The sequence below is a fragment of the Carex rostrata genome, chromosome 2, assembly GCF_964058835.1.
Source record: "Carex rostrata chromosome 2, lpCarRost1.2, whole genome shotgun sequence".
NCBI lineage: Eukaryota > Viridiplantae > Streptophyta > Magnoliopsida > Poales > Cyperaceae > Carex > Carex rostrata.
The window spans coordinates 13,196,936-13,214,991 of NC_135919.1; the positions used below are offsets into that span (position 1 = coordinate 13,196,936).

At 33.8% G+C, this 18,056-nt stretch overlaps 1 protein-coding gene and 1 long non-coding RNA gene across 2 annotated transcripts; both read left to right on the plus strand.

Moving 5' to 3' along the window:
- The first annotated feature begins 293 nt into the window (after positions 1 to 293).
- Positions 294 to 825, plus strand: LOC144567454 (uncharacterized). The gene is made up of 2 exons (XR_013515415.1): positions 294 to 665; positions 747 to 825. It is a non-coding gene; the product is annotated as an uncharacterized LOC144567454 (long non-coding RNA).
- Positions 826 to 14,947: 14,122 nt separating this feature from the next.
- Positions 14,948 to 17,113, plus strand: LOC144576057 (F-box protein At2g26850-like). Its single transcript, XM_078326303.1, has 5 exons — positions 14,948 to 15,853; positions 16,090 to 16,169; positions 16,282 to 16,460; positions 16,555 to 16,629; positions 16,714 to 17,113. The coding sequence occupies exons 1-5, from the start codon at positions 15,272 to 15,274 to the stop codon at positions 16,899 to 16,901; spliced, it is 1,104 nt and encodes a 367-aa protein (XP_078182429.1). The 5' UTR covers positions 14,948 to 15,271; the 3' UTR covers positions 16,902 to 17,113.
- The last annotated feature ends 943 nt before the right edge of the window (positions 17,114 to 18,056 follow it).

Sequence of the window (18,056 nt, forward strand, 5' to 3'; positions counted from 1 at the left end):
AGTATAACCCCAAAGTACAACAAACTTTGTAGAGGTCGTGAGATTACAATAGCCCGGCAATTTGGGAGTTGGGAGGAGTCGTACAACTTTATGAAACTATTGCTTATCGGGATAGTTGAAAAGAATCCCAGCTCGAGGTACCAATTTCTGACCAGTCCGAACATCGATAAAAATACAGGACTAGTCAAGCAAGGTGTTCAGGAATTCAGGACCGTGGCATGGGCTTACGGATCATGCATCACCCCGTTTGATTACTTGAGACCGGTGATCATGCAGCCTTCCTTGATGGGCGGTATGAGGGAAGGCTTTTGATGGCTTGCGGCTATGATGCCGAGAACCAATTGCTGCATCTAGCATTTGCAATTGTGCATAAGGAAAATGAAGAGAATTGGGGATTTTTCTTACAATGGCTTAGGATTAATGTGATTCGTGTTAATAGATTCATATGTGTTATATCAGACCAATACAAGGGTATCAAAGCTGCATTGAAACCTGAATATGGATGGGACAGGAATAATTTTGTGCACGGGTATTGTATCCAACACATTGCTGATAACCTGGTCCAGGCGTGTAGGAAGGACCCATGGTACGGAACTAGGTTCAAACAAGGAGCCAGGAAGAAGAAGCCAAGAAGGCTGAAAGGGATGTTCGAAGATTTTGCCATGGTATGTCTAATATTGTGTAATTTATATCATTTTTGTTTCTTTTAGATGGCTTTTGTCTAATTTTACTTTGTTCTATTGCAGCAAAATCCGAAGTGTAATATTTTTTTGAGGAGAGTGGGCAAAGTACGTCCTAATGATGTTATGGAGCTGCCAAATATTGCAGCCAGAAGCCGTACAGCTGACCGTGAAAGTGCAAATATAATGTTTAGGGAGGAAATGAGAGAAGTACTGGCGGGAGGAGAGGCGGTTGGGGGTGCAAGGGCCTTCAGGTACTACCCAGCGAAGAAAGAGCACATCTTAAGCTGGAAGGAGGAGCACATCTGGCGCAAGACCATCTGGTACAGCACACCATCAAGAAGAAGCAGTGCAACTAGCTAGAAGGAGCACATCTGGCGCAGGACCATCTGGTATAGCACACCAGCAAGAAGAAGCAGTGCAACCAACTAGAAGGAGCACATCATCACGGGGATCTGGTTAGTTTATAGGATTGCATTTTAGCCTGAGTCGTAGAAAGTCGTAGAAATTAACTTGCTATCTATTTCAAAGTGTTGAGAACTTATTTAATTAGATGAACTTTATTTTGTGAACAATTTTCATTTTGAGGTTTGTATGAACTTTATTTGTATGTGTCGACAGCTCACAGTTTCATTATGAGCCCAACTTTATTTTTTACCGTCTCGCAGTGATTTATTATGTTGTAGATTGTTAGTATTTTATTATGTTGCAATTTTTTGTAATTATTATTTTTTAAATAAATTGTAGATGAGAAGGATGGACAGTAACAATTGAGGAAAAAAGCGAGGAAAAGAAAAATAGCATGGGCATTTGTGAAAAGTTTAGAAAGGACTGTCCGAAATGTGTGCAGATAGATGAATTTTTTAACTGGAATGACATATCCGATGATGATTTTGTAGAAAACCCCCTACTGCTATGGATTGAGGAAAAAAAATTGATGTAGAGACGCCTAAGACTAAGACTAAGACTAAGACTAAGGCTAGCACGTCATCTGTTGTTACTGATCTGAATTCATCAACCTCAGACAATGACTTTGTTCCATGTACCTTCAAGGCTCATTGTAAGAAATAGTATGTTATTCAGTTCGTTTGGAATTTAGTTTAGTTTGTATTCGGAGATTATGTTGTTCAGTTTGTTTGGAATTTAAATTAGTTTGAATTGTTAAGTTAGAGATTTGTATGAACTTTATTTGTACCTCTGGTAAACATAGCAAAATATCTCCAAAAATCATGAAAATTGACCGACATAGCAAAATATCTCCAACAAGACTGTGAAGTTTCATAAAAAATCTCCAAACAGATCGTGAGATATCATCTCTCAAAAATTGCCCGAACTGCTAAAACAGGTTATGTTCCTAGCTTTTCCTGATGGAAACAGATTGTTCCTGGATAATGCAAAAAATGGTGTGGTTTGGCCAGAGCTGAAACAGCTTGTTCATGGCCAAAATAGGGGCCAAAACCAATGTGCAGAAAAGCCTATGGTTCAGCCAGAGCCAAAACAGAGGCCGAACAGAGGGATGAAGCATTTATTTTTGTTATTTTTGAACCATATTAATTGAAATGCATTTAGTTTTTTTTTTATTCTATTTACTTTTCTTGTTTTTGTTATTTTTAAAGCATGTCGTATTATTGTTCTCAAATTTGAATTCGAATACTTTGTTCTTAATTTATATAATTATATATATTCAATTAAATCTCTAAAATTCCGGAATGAACTAATTTTATAAATTCCATAATTCATTTATACGAATAACTTCGTATAATTATACTCTTATTTAAGAATTCAATTATTTATTTATTCATACAAATCAAATTTTAATTTCTTTTCTAAATAGTTCAACAGAACTTGTAACAAATCTTTAAATTCACGAACTACTCGAATAATTACCATTAATTTATAGAATTTATATTTTAGATTAAAATTCTTAACACATTTCATTAGTTTCACTTTAAAATTAATCAGACAAAAATCTGAAAGATCGTTTAATTAAAAAAAAAATCAGCAGCCTAATGCAAAAAAACAAAAAAAAAGAAAAAGAGGCCGGGCCGTGGAAAAATTTCGCGATTCCGAATAAAAATTCAGGGCCGCGGATTTTTTCCACACTTCCGAATTTTAATTCCAGGCCGCGGATTTTTTCTGCACTTTGGGTATTTTTAAAAAATTTTCAAAACCCTGGTTATTTTTATTAAAATATTTTAAAATTTGAGTAAAAATAAAAATGTCGGCCGGCCATGCTATATATCCAGTATCCTCCAATTTTTAGATTATTTGTTGTTAAAAATTCTATTGTTTTGCAGTAACCATTCCAATACCTTGTAATGCGGAGAATAGTCACAAGATTCGTGACTTATTTGCGAATAATTTTTGTGATAGCGAATCGAACGACAAATTATTTGATTGACCAAATTTTGACCGAATTATTGGTGAATAATTCATGAATTTTACAAAAAAATTTCAAATTCTACAAATTATTCGTGAATAATTTGTGATTTTTTTTTGCTCCCTTATGAGACTAAGATCTCCTAACCGGATAATGCCGAATCATTCCCGAATTATTTATGAATAACAAATTTTTGACCCTGCCGAACCGAATCCGAATAATTTATTTGCTAGTATGATTTGGAATTCGCATCCTCTAAGATATCTCATGTGTTGCATGACTTTTTGGAAAACCTCAACCGTTCAAATAAGTTCTGCACGAATCTCAATGCATAAATAATACTGCCCCTGCACTATCCCTGAATAGGAACTGAACACATCGGTCACGCAAAATATGAGATATCTCAGAGGACGCATTTGAAGGAGCCCTAAGTTTCCAGAGATTATCTGTTGCTAGGGGCGGAGGCAGACAATTAACTAATAGGAGTCAATTTTTTGAATAATTCTAAATAGAGAAATGTTCTTTGTCCACTGACGTTTGTCCACAAATTGTCCACCACCTTATTCACTCTAACTGATTTTAACGACTCTACTTTCCTTTTATAAATCAGATATCTCTCTCAATCCTCCGCCTCTCTATTTTTTTCCTTTCTTTCGCTACTCTAGGCTGCTTCGCTCCTTTCTTACCTAAAGACGGAATTGTTGTTATTGCTTCAAATCAAGTAATTGTGTATATCACTTCAGGCAGACAAGAGTAAGTCAGGGCTTTAGTACTACACTAGTAATTGCGTCTTTCCTTCTCTCTCTCTCTCTCTCTCTCTCTCTCTCTTCTCTTCTGCTCTGGCAGCGACAGTAGTGACGGTCGCAACGGCCGCGACGGCAGCAATTGAAAATCTGCAGTATTATTTGAAAAGTTTACAGTATACAAGATTCAATTGAAAATTTTACTGTATACAAGACTGAATTTTACAGTATACAACATTCAATTCTAATTTTTGTTGTGTACAAAATTCAATTTATAGTATACAATATTCAATTTTATAGTATACAAGATTTAATTGAAAACTTTACTTTATACAAGAATCAATTTTATAGTATACAAGATTCAATTTTACAGTATACAAGATTCAATTTTACAGTATACAATATTCAATTCTAAATTTTACTGTATACAAGATTCATTTTACAGTATACAAGATTCAGTTTTACATTATACAAGATTCAATTCTAAATTTTACAGTATACAAGATTCAATTTTACAGTATACAATATTCAATTCTAAATTTTACTGTATACAAGATTCAATTTTACAGTATACAAGATTCAATTTTACAGTATAGAAAATTCAACTCAGTGGGAAATTTAATAACTAACTCTAACTGCCAATAACCGCTAATAACCGTTAATAACTAACTCTAACTGGCAATAACTTCTTGTAACTGCAATTTTCGAAAGTACAGTTTGAAAGTACATTTTTTTTGTCATGTTGTGCAAGTTGTAATGTTTTTCTAACTATAATGGGACTACTTCAAATAGTTGTTATATGTTTTGTGATTAATTGATAAGTTTTATGTGATATATTGTATAATTATACAGCATGTAGAAGTAATTTTACAGTATTCGCGCAAGTCAAAGCTGTGGACAAATGATGGACAAAAGGCTGTGGACAATTAGACGCTTCCTTCTAAATAATATGAAATGAGTTTCTCAAATTATACATGGTATATAATAACTAATTTTTTTATAAAAAAGAAATGAGGATCAACAATATAAACTTTTCATATAAAATATAGGGGTCATTTTGAGGTTTCATAGCATTTTACAATGTAAACTTTTCAATTGACTCCATAATCCATTACATGCATATACCTCCGCCTGTTTCTGTTGCAATCACTTTTTAGCTAGTTGTAACTTGTAAGAAATATCTCCAGAGATTATTTCCAAACCTCTATTTGACAGCTGGATAAACTAGAGATAAGGGGTAAGGGGTGTTTATCTCCCCGAAATTTTTAAATATATCATATCCAAAAAATAATAGACGAAATAATCATGTTTTCTAAAAAATTTAAATTTTGACACGGCCGCATCTCCTAGATGCAACCACCTTTATAGGGGCTGCATCTAGAGGATGCAGATCGTTTTTGAGGTGGCCACATCTAGGGGCTGAGGCCCCTTTTCTTTTCTTTTTCTCGTGCAGGGGAAGGAAAAAGAGAGGAGGAAAAAAAAGAAGGGGGGGGGGACCCCTAGATGCGGCCACCCCAGAAATGGTCCGCATATCCTAGATGCAGCCCCCAGAAAGTAGGGGTGTCAACGGGTACGGTAAGGGTCGGGTGGAAGCATTTTCATACCCGTACCCGTCACAAACTATCTTTACCCGTACCCTACCATTGCCCATTACAAATTGCCTTACTCGTACCCTACCCTTACCCGTTGTAGTTGCCGGATAACGAAACGGTAACGGATAAATAATGGTTAATACTTGTATAATAATTATTTTTATTATTTATTAAATAAAACACTAGCTAAGACACATTTATTTGTCATATATATAATCGCATTACTAATATGAAAATTAATTCCAACTAATTTTTTTTTTATCAAAACACAAATATCTTTGTTCTTTAATTAAAAAAAAACATGCATGCAAATAAAAACAAGATAGTCAATTGTTCAAGTGCTTTAATGGCGAATTATGTTTAACACAGTTACATAAATGGTCAATTGTTAAAGTTATAAAATTTAATAAATTTTGTTTTTTAAGATCAAGAATAGTTGCCAGTTGGACTGTTGGAGATGAATAATAATTCAATACTCATTAAGATATATAACATATATATAATTACCCGATTTGGTAATGGGTACGAAATAGGCTTTACCCGTACCCTTACCCGTTTTGATAACGAAAAAAAATCTTTACCCGTATCCGTACCCTATAAGTTTATGAAAAAAAAAATCTTACTCATACCCGTCTTATCGAATACGGTACGAGTTGGGTAAACAGGTAAAAGGGTGCCATTGACACTCCTACTAGAAAGGTGGCCGCAGCTGGGGATACGGCCGTGTCAAAATTCGAATTTTTCAGAAAATGTAGTTGTTTGGTTTATTATTTTTTGGAATATGGTATTTTTAAAAATTACGGTTTATCTCCACTATCTTTGTCAAACCCGTCAAAATGTTATACGGTTTAGATGGAATAAGATCAATTATCAGATTTTATTTCTGATTCTTGTCTCCATAACTTAATGGATGCGGCTCCTTTACGATTGTACGGAATTATTGGAGACTGCGGCATTGCGGTTTACATTTGAACACTTGTCAATTGTCATGCTTCATGCTTCTTGATTGATGCCATTTTCAAAGCAATGAAGAGGAAGTGGGGAAGAAATTTATCAGTTTTATTATCGATTTTTTATTCATAGCATAAGGAAATTAATAATCAAATAAATTGGTAGTATTATTTTTTCTGAAAATTTAAAAGTAACATGATCTCAATAATTCATTATTGTCTACGAGTCGCAATGAAACGTTCCACCCCATAGCAAGAAGAAAAAAATAAAATAAAAACAAACTTGAGCCAGCCACTATAAATTATTGATTGCAACTAATCATTACATATCATTGCGGCTCATTGGATGCAATGAATCATGCTATTTTTTGAAAATTTATGAAAACAAATACTATCGATTTAATTTATTAAGTTAATAATACATGCTTTAATAAAATTACTTTCAACGTGACGCTCTGCGTAAGTACTGAAACACAATAAAAAAATAAGGTATGATTCTGATTTATAGAAGATGTTTTTTTTTTTTTTTTTTTGACCTGTGGCATACGGCACAATAATAAAAAAGTTCATTAAGATTAAAAAGGAAAACAACTCAAAGGTACAATAATAATAAATTTGGAATTTCTTAACAATCAATATTTTGACAACCTTGACATTATTTTTTTAATTAATTTTAGAAAACTTAAATAATAGAAAAAAATATATATTGGCATGTTGACTGTTGTTGACTTTTGTTGAACTTATGGATTGGTTATGTACGTATGAGGTTCCATGTAATATTAGGTCATTTGATATTTCATCAATTGTCGTTTAAGTATTGATCGTTGTAATTTTAAGTCAGTGAATAATAAAACTTATAAAAACTTCCATCATTTTTACATGTATCATATAAGTATAATCGATTCCAATTTATGGATCAAATTTTAAAATTACAAATTATTGTTTATCATTTATAAAAAAATTAAGTTAATAAATACATCGTCAATAAATCTTTACTCTTAATAGAAATGGATGTATGTAAATCTTATAATCATTGCCATACGTTTTAGACATTTATTTTAGAGTAGAACTAGGGTGCTCTTAAGCTCACCAAAGTTTTTGTGAGCTTAACTCTAAAACTCATCAAATCGATTTCAAATGACGAATCCGAACCGTTGAAACCCGCCTACCTTACGTGTGATGCATCTACATGTGAAATTTTAAACATTCGAATTAATTTAGTATAAAGTCAAGTGGTCAAAATTAGAAGGTTAATAAATTAATTTTAGTGCATTCATTTTTTGAACGTTTTTGACCACTTGACTTTATACTAAATTAATTTGAATGTCTAAAAATTTCACATGTAGATGCATCACACATAAGGTAGGCGGGTTTCAACGGTTCGGATTCGTCATTTGAAATCGATTTGATGAGTTTTAGAGTTAAGTTCACCAAAACTTTGGTAAGCTTAAGAGCACCTAGTTCTACTCTTTATTTTAAGCTAATGCACCTGTCATGCTCTTTCAGGTCAAGTGCAATTGATAATTCCATTGGTCTTTGATTGACATAAAACTTCTCATTCATTTCATGAATATGCTTCTAAAACTAAAAAAAAATTAAAATTTGAGTAAAAAATGTAGGTTAAGCTACCGAACTATTTAATATTAATATTTTTTTTTGTTCGGGTTTTGAACCCATATCCTCCCAAATCAGAGACCATGTGTCTTTGTTACTCTATCAAAAGCTAGTTTTAACTAAAAAAATTAAGATTGAGAAGACCGGACAAGTTATTGTAATGTAATTTTATTTTATAAGGTGACTTGAAAATATACATACTTGTAAAAAATATAAAAAAAAAATAACAAAAACTGCTAATTTATAAAAATAGTTTAGCCACCCCTAATTAATTTCGTAGATCTACCCTGTTTGCATCATATCTAATATTATAAGTTTGTGTCTAAATCATTTCTACTCCAAATTATCTACCATGGTGCTCTTGAAATTCCAACACAGGATAAATTGAAAACGCGCATTCTGTTAATTTGATGATGTATATGGTACAAAATAAGCTCCTTTGCGTAATTATTTATTATGGATACACAATTCACTTTTATTTGGCAAAAAAAGAAGAAAAAAATCATTGAAAGTAGTGACAGAGAAAAGCTTCTCCATCGGAAGCGGTCTTTTTATGAATATCGGTTGCAGTTTGATGTCCAAAAATAAATATTCGATTTATGTTAAGATTCGTCCATATGAGTTTAAATCTAATACAAATTTATAACTTTTATGAATTTAAACTGTTCATGTAAATATCAACATGAATTGAACTATTTAGACCAAACATAGTACTGAATTTGTTTTATTGTCCATAAAACAAAATTTTCTCCATCATTTGTATCCTTTACCGAGAATTTATTTTTTGTGTAAATTAATAAAAAGAAAGAGAGAGAAATATAAAGAGTACATCAGGTTTTTTATTGATAGAAAGATCGGTAAGGTTTCAACTTTTGATTGATCTTAAAAATTAAAAAGTTTAAATCAGTATAAATTTTATCAATCTTTTTTAAGCTGATGCATAGATGGAGAGAATTCTTCTATTAAATCTCTAGTAAAATATAAAATAGATAGTTACCTATTTAATTTCTTTTTTTGATTCGTCTGTTCTTTTTAGATATAGAAGAAGTAAAGACTTTAATTAATGTTTAATATATATTTTTTATTAAGGTTTAGCATATCTAATATTTCTGAACTTTCTTTCTATTTTATTTAGAAGTAGAGATTCTAATGTATACTCTATGCCTTAGCATATTATTATTTGAGGAGTAACAAAAAATAAGTTTTTTTTTTTTTGTTTTTATAAATTACAAAGTCAGTGATATCACAGCTACAATGCTTTGAAGAGAAAAGGAAATACGAGCACATAATAAGTACTAATAGTAACATAGTGTGTGATAGAGCTATGTTTCCAAGATTATTTATATGTAATTATATGTCATGAATAAGGTCGGAATTCGGACCTCGTTGAAAGGCCAATCCAAGATAAGAATAAAAAGCATATGAGTTAGCTCAAATCACGATCTTATATAGGACCTCGTACAGCTCGAAACATATGGGCCAAGCCAACAACCCGCTTGGTTCTAGTTAGCAAAACACCGCCTTAGTGCAACATAACCGTTCATAAACCGGTTATGACAGCTCCATGATTCCACAATCCTCTTTAAACCGCTCGACATGGTTCGATTTATAGAATGAGGGCCAGACTATATAAAACCCTTCTTTCGACATAAAATGGACTAAGTTTCAAGTTATTCACGCTTACACAAAGAGATATCACATATGTCAGAGTCTGATATCTCTGAGATTACAACCGAATTCAAAGATCTTTTCTCATCTCGGCCTGCGACCTCGAGCAGGACGAGTCCAATCCAAAGCCCTCTTTGAGCACACGACTTACTCCCCCGGAGTTACCCCGTATCAGTATGGCTCGTAGGATTGTTAGAAATAAAAAAATATATATATATTCAAAAATATTAGATTGGATCCATCCTTAGTTACATATCTGCTTGTCTCTACATCTACTATGAACTTTTTTTATCTCGTCCTATCACTCAGACAAATATTCTTCATTTTCTTTCATTCAAATAAGTTATTATTTCTGATTAACTTCATATATTAGACTATTACTTTCATATTTGTTTCAGCAACAGCTACAACTTAGCTTAGGCATTATTATCGTTGAAATCGTTTAAAGATACTGATCAAAGAGAAAAGGACCAGCTAGCGCGCTATTTGGGAAATAAAATATTTCTGTTCCCAGATTTTGGAAAAAATCAAGAATAAGATGAGAAAAAAAAGGCATCCAAACAAGGACAAAATCCCAATTATGGACCCAAATTCCTTTCATTCCCGAATTATATTCCACTAATTTATTGGTGAGTGGTGATACTGTGACAGAATTAATCCCCAATTATATCTCATTCAAAGGACCGACTTGCCCTCCCTTGCCTCTGTAAATATCACAACTCACGAGTCCTATTTTTGGGATAAAGCTTGTCCATAAAATTATCCCCGTGCTTATCTCTTTGCCAAACCAAGGAATTTTTTTTATAGAAACCATAAATTTAAAAATAAAATTTATCAAAGATGCCAATTATGGACCATAAATATCACAACTCACGAGTCCTATTTTTTTTTTTTTTTTTTACAAAAACCATAAAATCGAGATGCCATTTCGGTATCTTTTTTTTTGACCGAATTGCTATTTCGGTCCCAGCTGTTTTCACATATTTCGAGGAAAAAAAACGTTGAACAATTGTGAAAACACCTGGGACAGAATTGCCATTTCGGTCAAAAAAAAAAATTCAGGACCGACATTTCAGTTTTTATAGTTTTTGTATAAAAAAAAAATAATCATGTTGGTTTCATATATATTTTTTTAATTATGGTTTATAAAAAAAAGTTTCCAAACCAAGTCCAAGGCTTTATGGGGAAAGAGAGAGAAAACCAATGCTTAGTAGTTGCTACAAGTCCTACACGGGATCCAAATAGTCATCTCGATTCATCTTCCTCGCGTTACAGGAATCTCTCCGAGTGCTCCCAAATCCCAATTAATGCCACTGCCACCTTAGTTAATGAGTCACATGCAACCGGTGGCTTTGATGTGATTTGTAAAACAAAACCCTTGGCTAACTTTTTAACAAAATCTTTCATTTTAGATTCTGACTATTATATCAGAATTCGAATTAATTATGTCCAAGGTGAAAAGCGCAAATCTTTTCTAATATTCATGCAGATTCTGATTGAGATCCGGATCTAAACATAAATATTTTGTTACCTTAGGTGATATGTTTCACATTTGTTGGTACTGAAAACGAGAAAGCTAGTTTTATGGGTTATTTCTACGTGAGGAACGAGGCAAATCATTTTATGAAAGAAAGATTTACATAAAAACATTCATATTTAGAGAAATATCTTATTAGAAAAAAAAAAACATATCATGAACTATTTTTTTTGGAGAAATTGTCAAACTCGTCATGTTACTAAATTTTCATGGTTGAAGGTTTAAAGCGCGTATATAAGTACTTTAAATTCATATAAATTTTATATGATTTTATGGTCCCAGCAATATCTAAAGGATAAATATCATACATCAATAGGTAGTGGATTAACAATACTCGGGTCGGGTATACCTGACCATACCCGCCCGTGCCCGTCGCCCGGGGTACCCGTGCCCGAGCCCGGGTATGGGTCGGGTACTCGGGTACGCGGGTACGGGCATAAACCGGACCGGACCCGTTTTTTTGGACCAATACCCGACCATACCCTACCCGAGTTTATCCGTACCCGACTATACCCATACCTGATACCCGAGTACTGTTCATCCGAATTCAAAATTCAAAAATTCTGTTTTTCCCTTCCAGAAAAAAACAAAAAAACCAACAAAAAACCAGAAAAAAACCAACAAAAAACTAGAAAAAATAACCAGCAAAAAAAAAAACCAACAAAAAAACAGAAACAAAAAAACCAGAAAAAAAAAATACCCGTACCCGCCCTACCCGTCAAGGGTACACGGGTACGGGTATAGGACGGGTAGGGTATGATTTTTGAAAAATATACCCGACCATACCCGTACCCGTATACCCTTGTACCCGTCCTACCCGTACCCGAGACGTACCCGTACCCATCCCGGGTATACTCGGGGTACCCGTACCCGCCCGCCCATTAAACCTCTATTAATAGGTAAGATGATGAATATAAATATAGTGTTGGACCATTTGAAAACATAGGAACGAGATATGTTTGCATCATTGTCAAGTAAAAACAGCTCGATCCGTTATTTTTTTAATCAAATCTTTACTTTGTTATTGGGCAGGGAATACCTCCGCGGTAGTGCAAAAGGAGGTGAATGCTTGGATGCCAATTCTGAAGGATGCAATACCTTTAAACCAGTTCATGCCGTTGGAGATGGTGGTGTACCAGTCACTTGAGTCTACTCAGCCGATATGAAGACACCATACCACTCAATTTTGAACCTAATTCTCCTTAGCCCCTTAAAGTGCGGCTTAGTCATAGCTAATCTAGATTACTTTTGGTTTCTAGACTCCTCTTTAGTTTGGTATATGCCTTGCTTGTTATGTTTCTTATACTGTTGTTGGCTCGTATCTTTAATGTTTTGTTATGCTGTTATATTGCTCGAGATGGAGTACATCTGTTGGGTACTTCGGTATTAAACTGGTAATCTTTCTTATGTATTAATTTTGGATAGATGGGTACTATTCATCCACAGTTAATTCTGCTATTCAATAGTGAGACTTAGAACTGATGTAAACTATTTCCTGTTCAATGGAATGAGCCTTTGACCTTATATATATATATATATATATATCTTATTTTTTTAAGATATATACCGATTAGAAAATGAAAATAGGAGGGGTGTATTCATCTGAATCGATAAGTTGTGATCAAAATCTAAGCCTCATTATATTTTCTTTTGACCTCATTATATGCAGTAATGTTCCAAATTTTACAGCTAAAAATATATATCAGAAATGTTTAAACCCTTCACAATTAAAAATATTCGAATTCATATTTTTGCAGGGGCTAAAGGGGAAAAAACAGCGTCACACAGTCCGAGATTTTCTCCACCTGAAATATAAACAATTAAACATCATCGGAACTAACAGCCGTTTAATTAATACAGAGGAAAGCTCTCGTAAAAGAAACATTGTTTGAATGTACGAAAAATGTATCGTTAAAAATTAATTTGGAGATATATACAATCTAAGATTTGCTAATTAATTGTACTCAAATGAAAGTGTACAAAAATACTAATTATCCGTATACCAGATGTGATGATGAAGTTGTAAATTTATGTTTATTTTTTTATTTTGCTTTTAATGAATGATGTATCTTGGTAAATTCTTTTTTTATCAAGTTCAATTTACATTATAATATATATTTTTTTGTTTCGTCCTGACTGGAAAGTGGTAACCTATGAAATTAAAGTCATGTTGCCATCCATAGAAGAATAGAGTAGCCCAATAAATTCTCACTCAAGAAGTTGGCAAGCGATCAGCAACCAAACTTGCCCAGTTTGTAATTATGAATTTCAGTTCTAGTCACCAACATCAAATTAAAGTTTGGTTAAATCCCGTCTTTCGTAATGGCAGGTGTAAATATGGCAGCAGTTTGGTAGGAGAGAGTTGAGGGGTTGGATCAACTCCTCTAGAATGATCTCTTATAGAATTCTTTTGATAATTGATATTGGCAACAAAAAGAACACACGCAACTTATAAGTTATACCAGATATGAAAAAGTAGACTAGACCAAAAAAACGCAGATCTACACGTTTAATTAAAAAAATGAAAATAAATATCTAGGTTACTATTGCAAAATTATTATCAATTATTTTGGGAAAAATTTTCATTTTAGAAAAAACAAAAAGAGGATCTAAACCAATTATTTTTCTAAGATATCTAAGTTGGGATTATATTTCAAGTTATCTTTGCTATATTCTTTAAAAAACAAGTAAAATAGAAAAGTGAGTACATGTTCAAGCTGCTGCTTAGCATCAGATGAATACACTAATATTGTGCTTCAGAAGAGGGGAAGAGGTTTTCATTAAAGGAAAGAAAAGGGAGTGGAGGGAAAGAGTGACTAGACCGTAACCAGTCCGGACTCCATCACCTGCTTCAGAAGCGGGGAAGCGAAGAGGTAGCGAAGGGGAGCGGAAGGGAACTGCCACTGTTCGGAGGTGACGACGCTGTGTATTTTGCTGAGATTTGTTACTCTCAAATCGGGGTGTACGAAACACTGTTTGGGGGTGAGCGACGTGCTAATCACCTTCCTCCTCGTCCTTTCCCCTTCCTCTCCGCGCACTATTCCTGGAACACAGCCTAAATATGGTAGAGCGTGCAGGCTCTTAAAAAACACTTTTATTATCAAACATTGAAAAAATGCCCAAAAATTATACAACATAATTTAACGTATGTCATTCTTTTAATTTATTATTTTGAACAATCAATTGACAGAAAAGAGAGAGAGAAAAAAAAAGAACACTTTTTAACATGTCTATCTTTCAGCAAATTTCAAACTATGTTATATAAATACGGATATAAATATTGTTTTGAATACAATACAAAATATGATATTACATCAATTTTTAACACAATACGAGTATTGAGCAATACAGTACGAATACGGGTAACGTAGAGAAAACATACACGAGATTTCACCTAAATATATTCTAGACAAGTCCGATGCTCGCTCGCATAGTTAAAGAGTTGGCAAATAGTAGTTGGCCCATTTAACGCCAGTTGGGCCACAGTCGCAATTTCCTTCTTTGACCTCTCTGTATATCCATAGACATCCATCTCTTTAACCTTTCTTTATACGAAAGAATAAGTTACAGGTGGTGAAAAAAGATTTAGCTGAACAGATTAACAAAATCAAAGCTTTGTTGACACGTAATTCAGTCCCACACCTTTCTTGATTTTTAATGAATTAAGAACTTTACTTGCGTCTTGGGTTCATTTTGGCATTTGTCGTCTATTAGTAGTTCCACCTAACTAGTGTAAAACCACCTATGTATAATTTCTTTTTACACCAGAACCTCTAAGCATCTCTAGCTTTATATTTATATTTTAACTTAGCCCCTGATACATGGCCAACATGGCTGTCTTCATTTCTCCCTTCTCAAATGTTCCCTCAAGTGCTCTTGTATCCATTATCTAGTGGTTAAAAGCTTTTATCCTATCAAAAAAGCTTACAACTTTGATAAAAAGAATCATTCCTTTGCAGATCCACCAATCAAAGAGAACAAGAAAACAATTTTCAGAAAAAGCCCCTCTTGTTATCGCTGTCGGTACTTTAGTAGCCACTGCGTCTTTTCCAATCCCACCTTTTGTTCCATAAGACCAATGGGAAGTCTCTGTAGAAGAATCTCCTAATGCATTGCCTCTTTATATCTTCTCTTCTCTCCTTGGCATTTCTCTTCACAGCACAACTGTTATTCGACCTATTTCCCAAAATGCATAACAAGCTAATTAAGTCTACTGACAGAGCGGAGGATAAAGCATTGGCAAACATGGAAATTGATGAGGTTTCAATCTTAGATTTGCCTGAATTGGCGCTTGAGATCATTCTAGAGAAGCTACCTCCTGCTTCTCTAACTAACATGGCATATGTCAGTACCTCTTTAAGAGAGAGATGTACCAGTAATCATCTATGGGAGAGGCACATATCAGAAAAATGGAGCTCAATCCTCAGTGAATCGGCAATGAAAGAGTGGGAATTCTATAGAAAGAATTTAATGGTTAGTAAAGAGAAGAATTCGAAGGATAAGAGTTGGATGGTTTCTTTGGCTTGTGCATGGCCAATTTCTTGGATTAGATCTTTGCTTGAAGGTGGTGTTGATAATAAACCGATCAACAGAAACTTGCACCGGCCCGAGATAACCTCGATCATGTCTTATTACAGTGCTCTTGAGAGTGGCAAGTTCTGGTTCCCTGCTCAAGTTTTCAATCGCGAGGTAATAAAAAATTCTTCCAAAATCTCCTTTATATATTTTTCTATTTGATTCTACTTGTGGGATTAAGGTCTTTATTAATTCACTGCATCTTAAAAGAAGTTTTTACTTTTTCAACGTCTGTAATTTCTTTAGGTGTATTTTTTGTTTACATTTACTTTCTTTTTTCTTGCTTCTATACCTGTAATCTTAGAATGATTAATTAATTACTTTGATTAATTATTTTTTCACCATCCCAGAATGGTCATGTGGGCTTTGTGTTGTCGTGCTACGATGCGCACCTTAGCTACAACAGACAGACCAATACCTTCTTTGCGAGGTACATGTCATGATTCAAAATATATACCATATTTTGATTATTGTCCAGATTTTATGTTTTAAAATATATCTAATCTATATCATTTACATTATAATGTTTTTTCACTTGACAGGTATCCACCACACGGCACAAAGCCAGTTAAGACAGAGGATGGAGTGCAGTGGGACAGAGTGCGGGCCCCGCTAGTCAGCACAACCTCGCATGATCTCCACATTTCTGATTGTTTGAAGGACCTGAGGCCTGGGGACCATTTTGAAATTCAATGGAGGAAAAACAAGGAATTTCCTTATGGTAGGACCCAAGACATCGATATCTCTCCACAAATTTTGCCGTGATTTTAATTTGTCGTCCTAATTCTCAAATTTGTGTAATTAATTTGCATCAGGTTGGTGGTATGGAGTTGTTGGTCACTTTGAGACGTGCAATGAAACTGAACATTTCTGTCGTTGTCATGAGGATGGTATATTAAAATCTTAACTTGATCGAAAATGATTAATTTCCATCGATATTTTTTGGTGTTAAAATTTAGCTGTTCTTTTGGCAGATAATGTTGTTCTAGAATTCAAGCAATACTCACGTGGTTCGCGATGGAGGCAGACAGTGGTAAGCCGGAAGGATCACCGGGAAAAGGGGAACGAAACAGATGGATTTTATGGAGGAATTAGGAAGCTAAAAACCGATGAGGAGATCAAAATGTGGAGGAGATTCTGGCCGGTTGATGTCCTCGAATAGTTTCTCGTATAATTTTCGAACAAAATAAGGATTTTAAACAAATCTTCTTGGTGAAGGCATAGACTTGAAGTGAATATGTCTTCTTCTTTTTCTCTCTTTCCCACTTATATTGGGGCCTTTGCTTGAAAAACTTCCTAGTAGCAAGTATTCATGTTTATTAATTGAGAAACATTAAGATAACATGGGGTTCTTTTTTATTTATTGACTAACCACTTTAGTAGTGATTATTTTCAAGCTTACACTGGTAGGAACCTATGAACCTTTTTATAAATAGTGTCAACCATCAAATATGTATCGGAAAAAAATTTCCAACTAATTATTCTGTCGGTGCATTGGAACGCCCCCGCTCCCTAAGTGGAGATCTTTAGCACAAAAGCATTGAAAAACCTTTAGAAATCACTATGCAAATTACAGGCCTCACCTTTTTTTATTACGGAAGCAACGACGAGATTCGCGTGTCCCGTTTAGATTTACAGGATGATTTACAATTATAATTTTGCACGAATTTCGATGCAGATTGAAACCAAATATGCCTGATACCCCGCTTCCTTTCTATTACGTTCCTTCGGTGTTGGGATGATCCGATCTAAGACTCCACTAAATTAATTTTCCTTTTCTGTTTTGTTTGCATGACTGGCTTTAAATTATGATAAGAAGACTAGAAGAGTTTATGCATAATGTAAAATGTTACAGAGTGAGTCTATGGTACTATGCATATCACGGGTGGTTACTGTGCTACGGCTCTATATTCAAGTTTGCAAATTCTAACGGTCGATCCGAACCGTTCATCTTGTTCTCCATATTAATATGTGTTTGGAGACCAAATTTTATATTTTTTGAAATTTTTTTACTATATTTTTAGATTTATTGAAAATCACTGTTTTTGGATGGTCCAGAATTTTCAGATCAAGTGATTTTCTAAATATCTAAAAAAATAGTAAAAAATTTTCAAAAAATGTAAAATTTGGTCTCCAAACACATATTAATATGGAGAACAAGATGAACGGTTCGGATCGACCGTTAGAATTTGCAAACTTGAATATAGAGCCGTAGCACAGTAACCACCCGTGATATGCATAGTACCATAGACTCACTCAATGTTACATCACAAAAAAAAATATTCCTATTTTCTTGAAAAATGTACGAGAACTCTTC

What these genes read in the sequence shown, in the direction of transcription:
- LOC144576057 (XM_078326303.1), top strand. Translation starts at nt 15,272, where the DNA reads ATGCATTGCCTCTTTATATCTTCTCTTCTCTCCTTGGCATTTCTCTTC. An exon ending in CTCAAGTTTTCAATCGCGAG is followed by an intron (nt 15,854 to 16,089) that starts GTAATAAAAAAT and finishes TCACCATCCCAG; the next exon opens with AATGGTCATGTGGGCTTTGT. An exon ending in CTGTCGTTGTCATGAGGATG is followed by an intron (nt 16,630 to 16,713) that starts GTATATTAAAAT and finishes TTCTTTTGGCAG; the next exon opens with ATAATGTTGTTCTAGAATTC.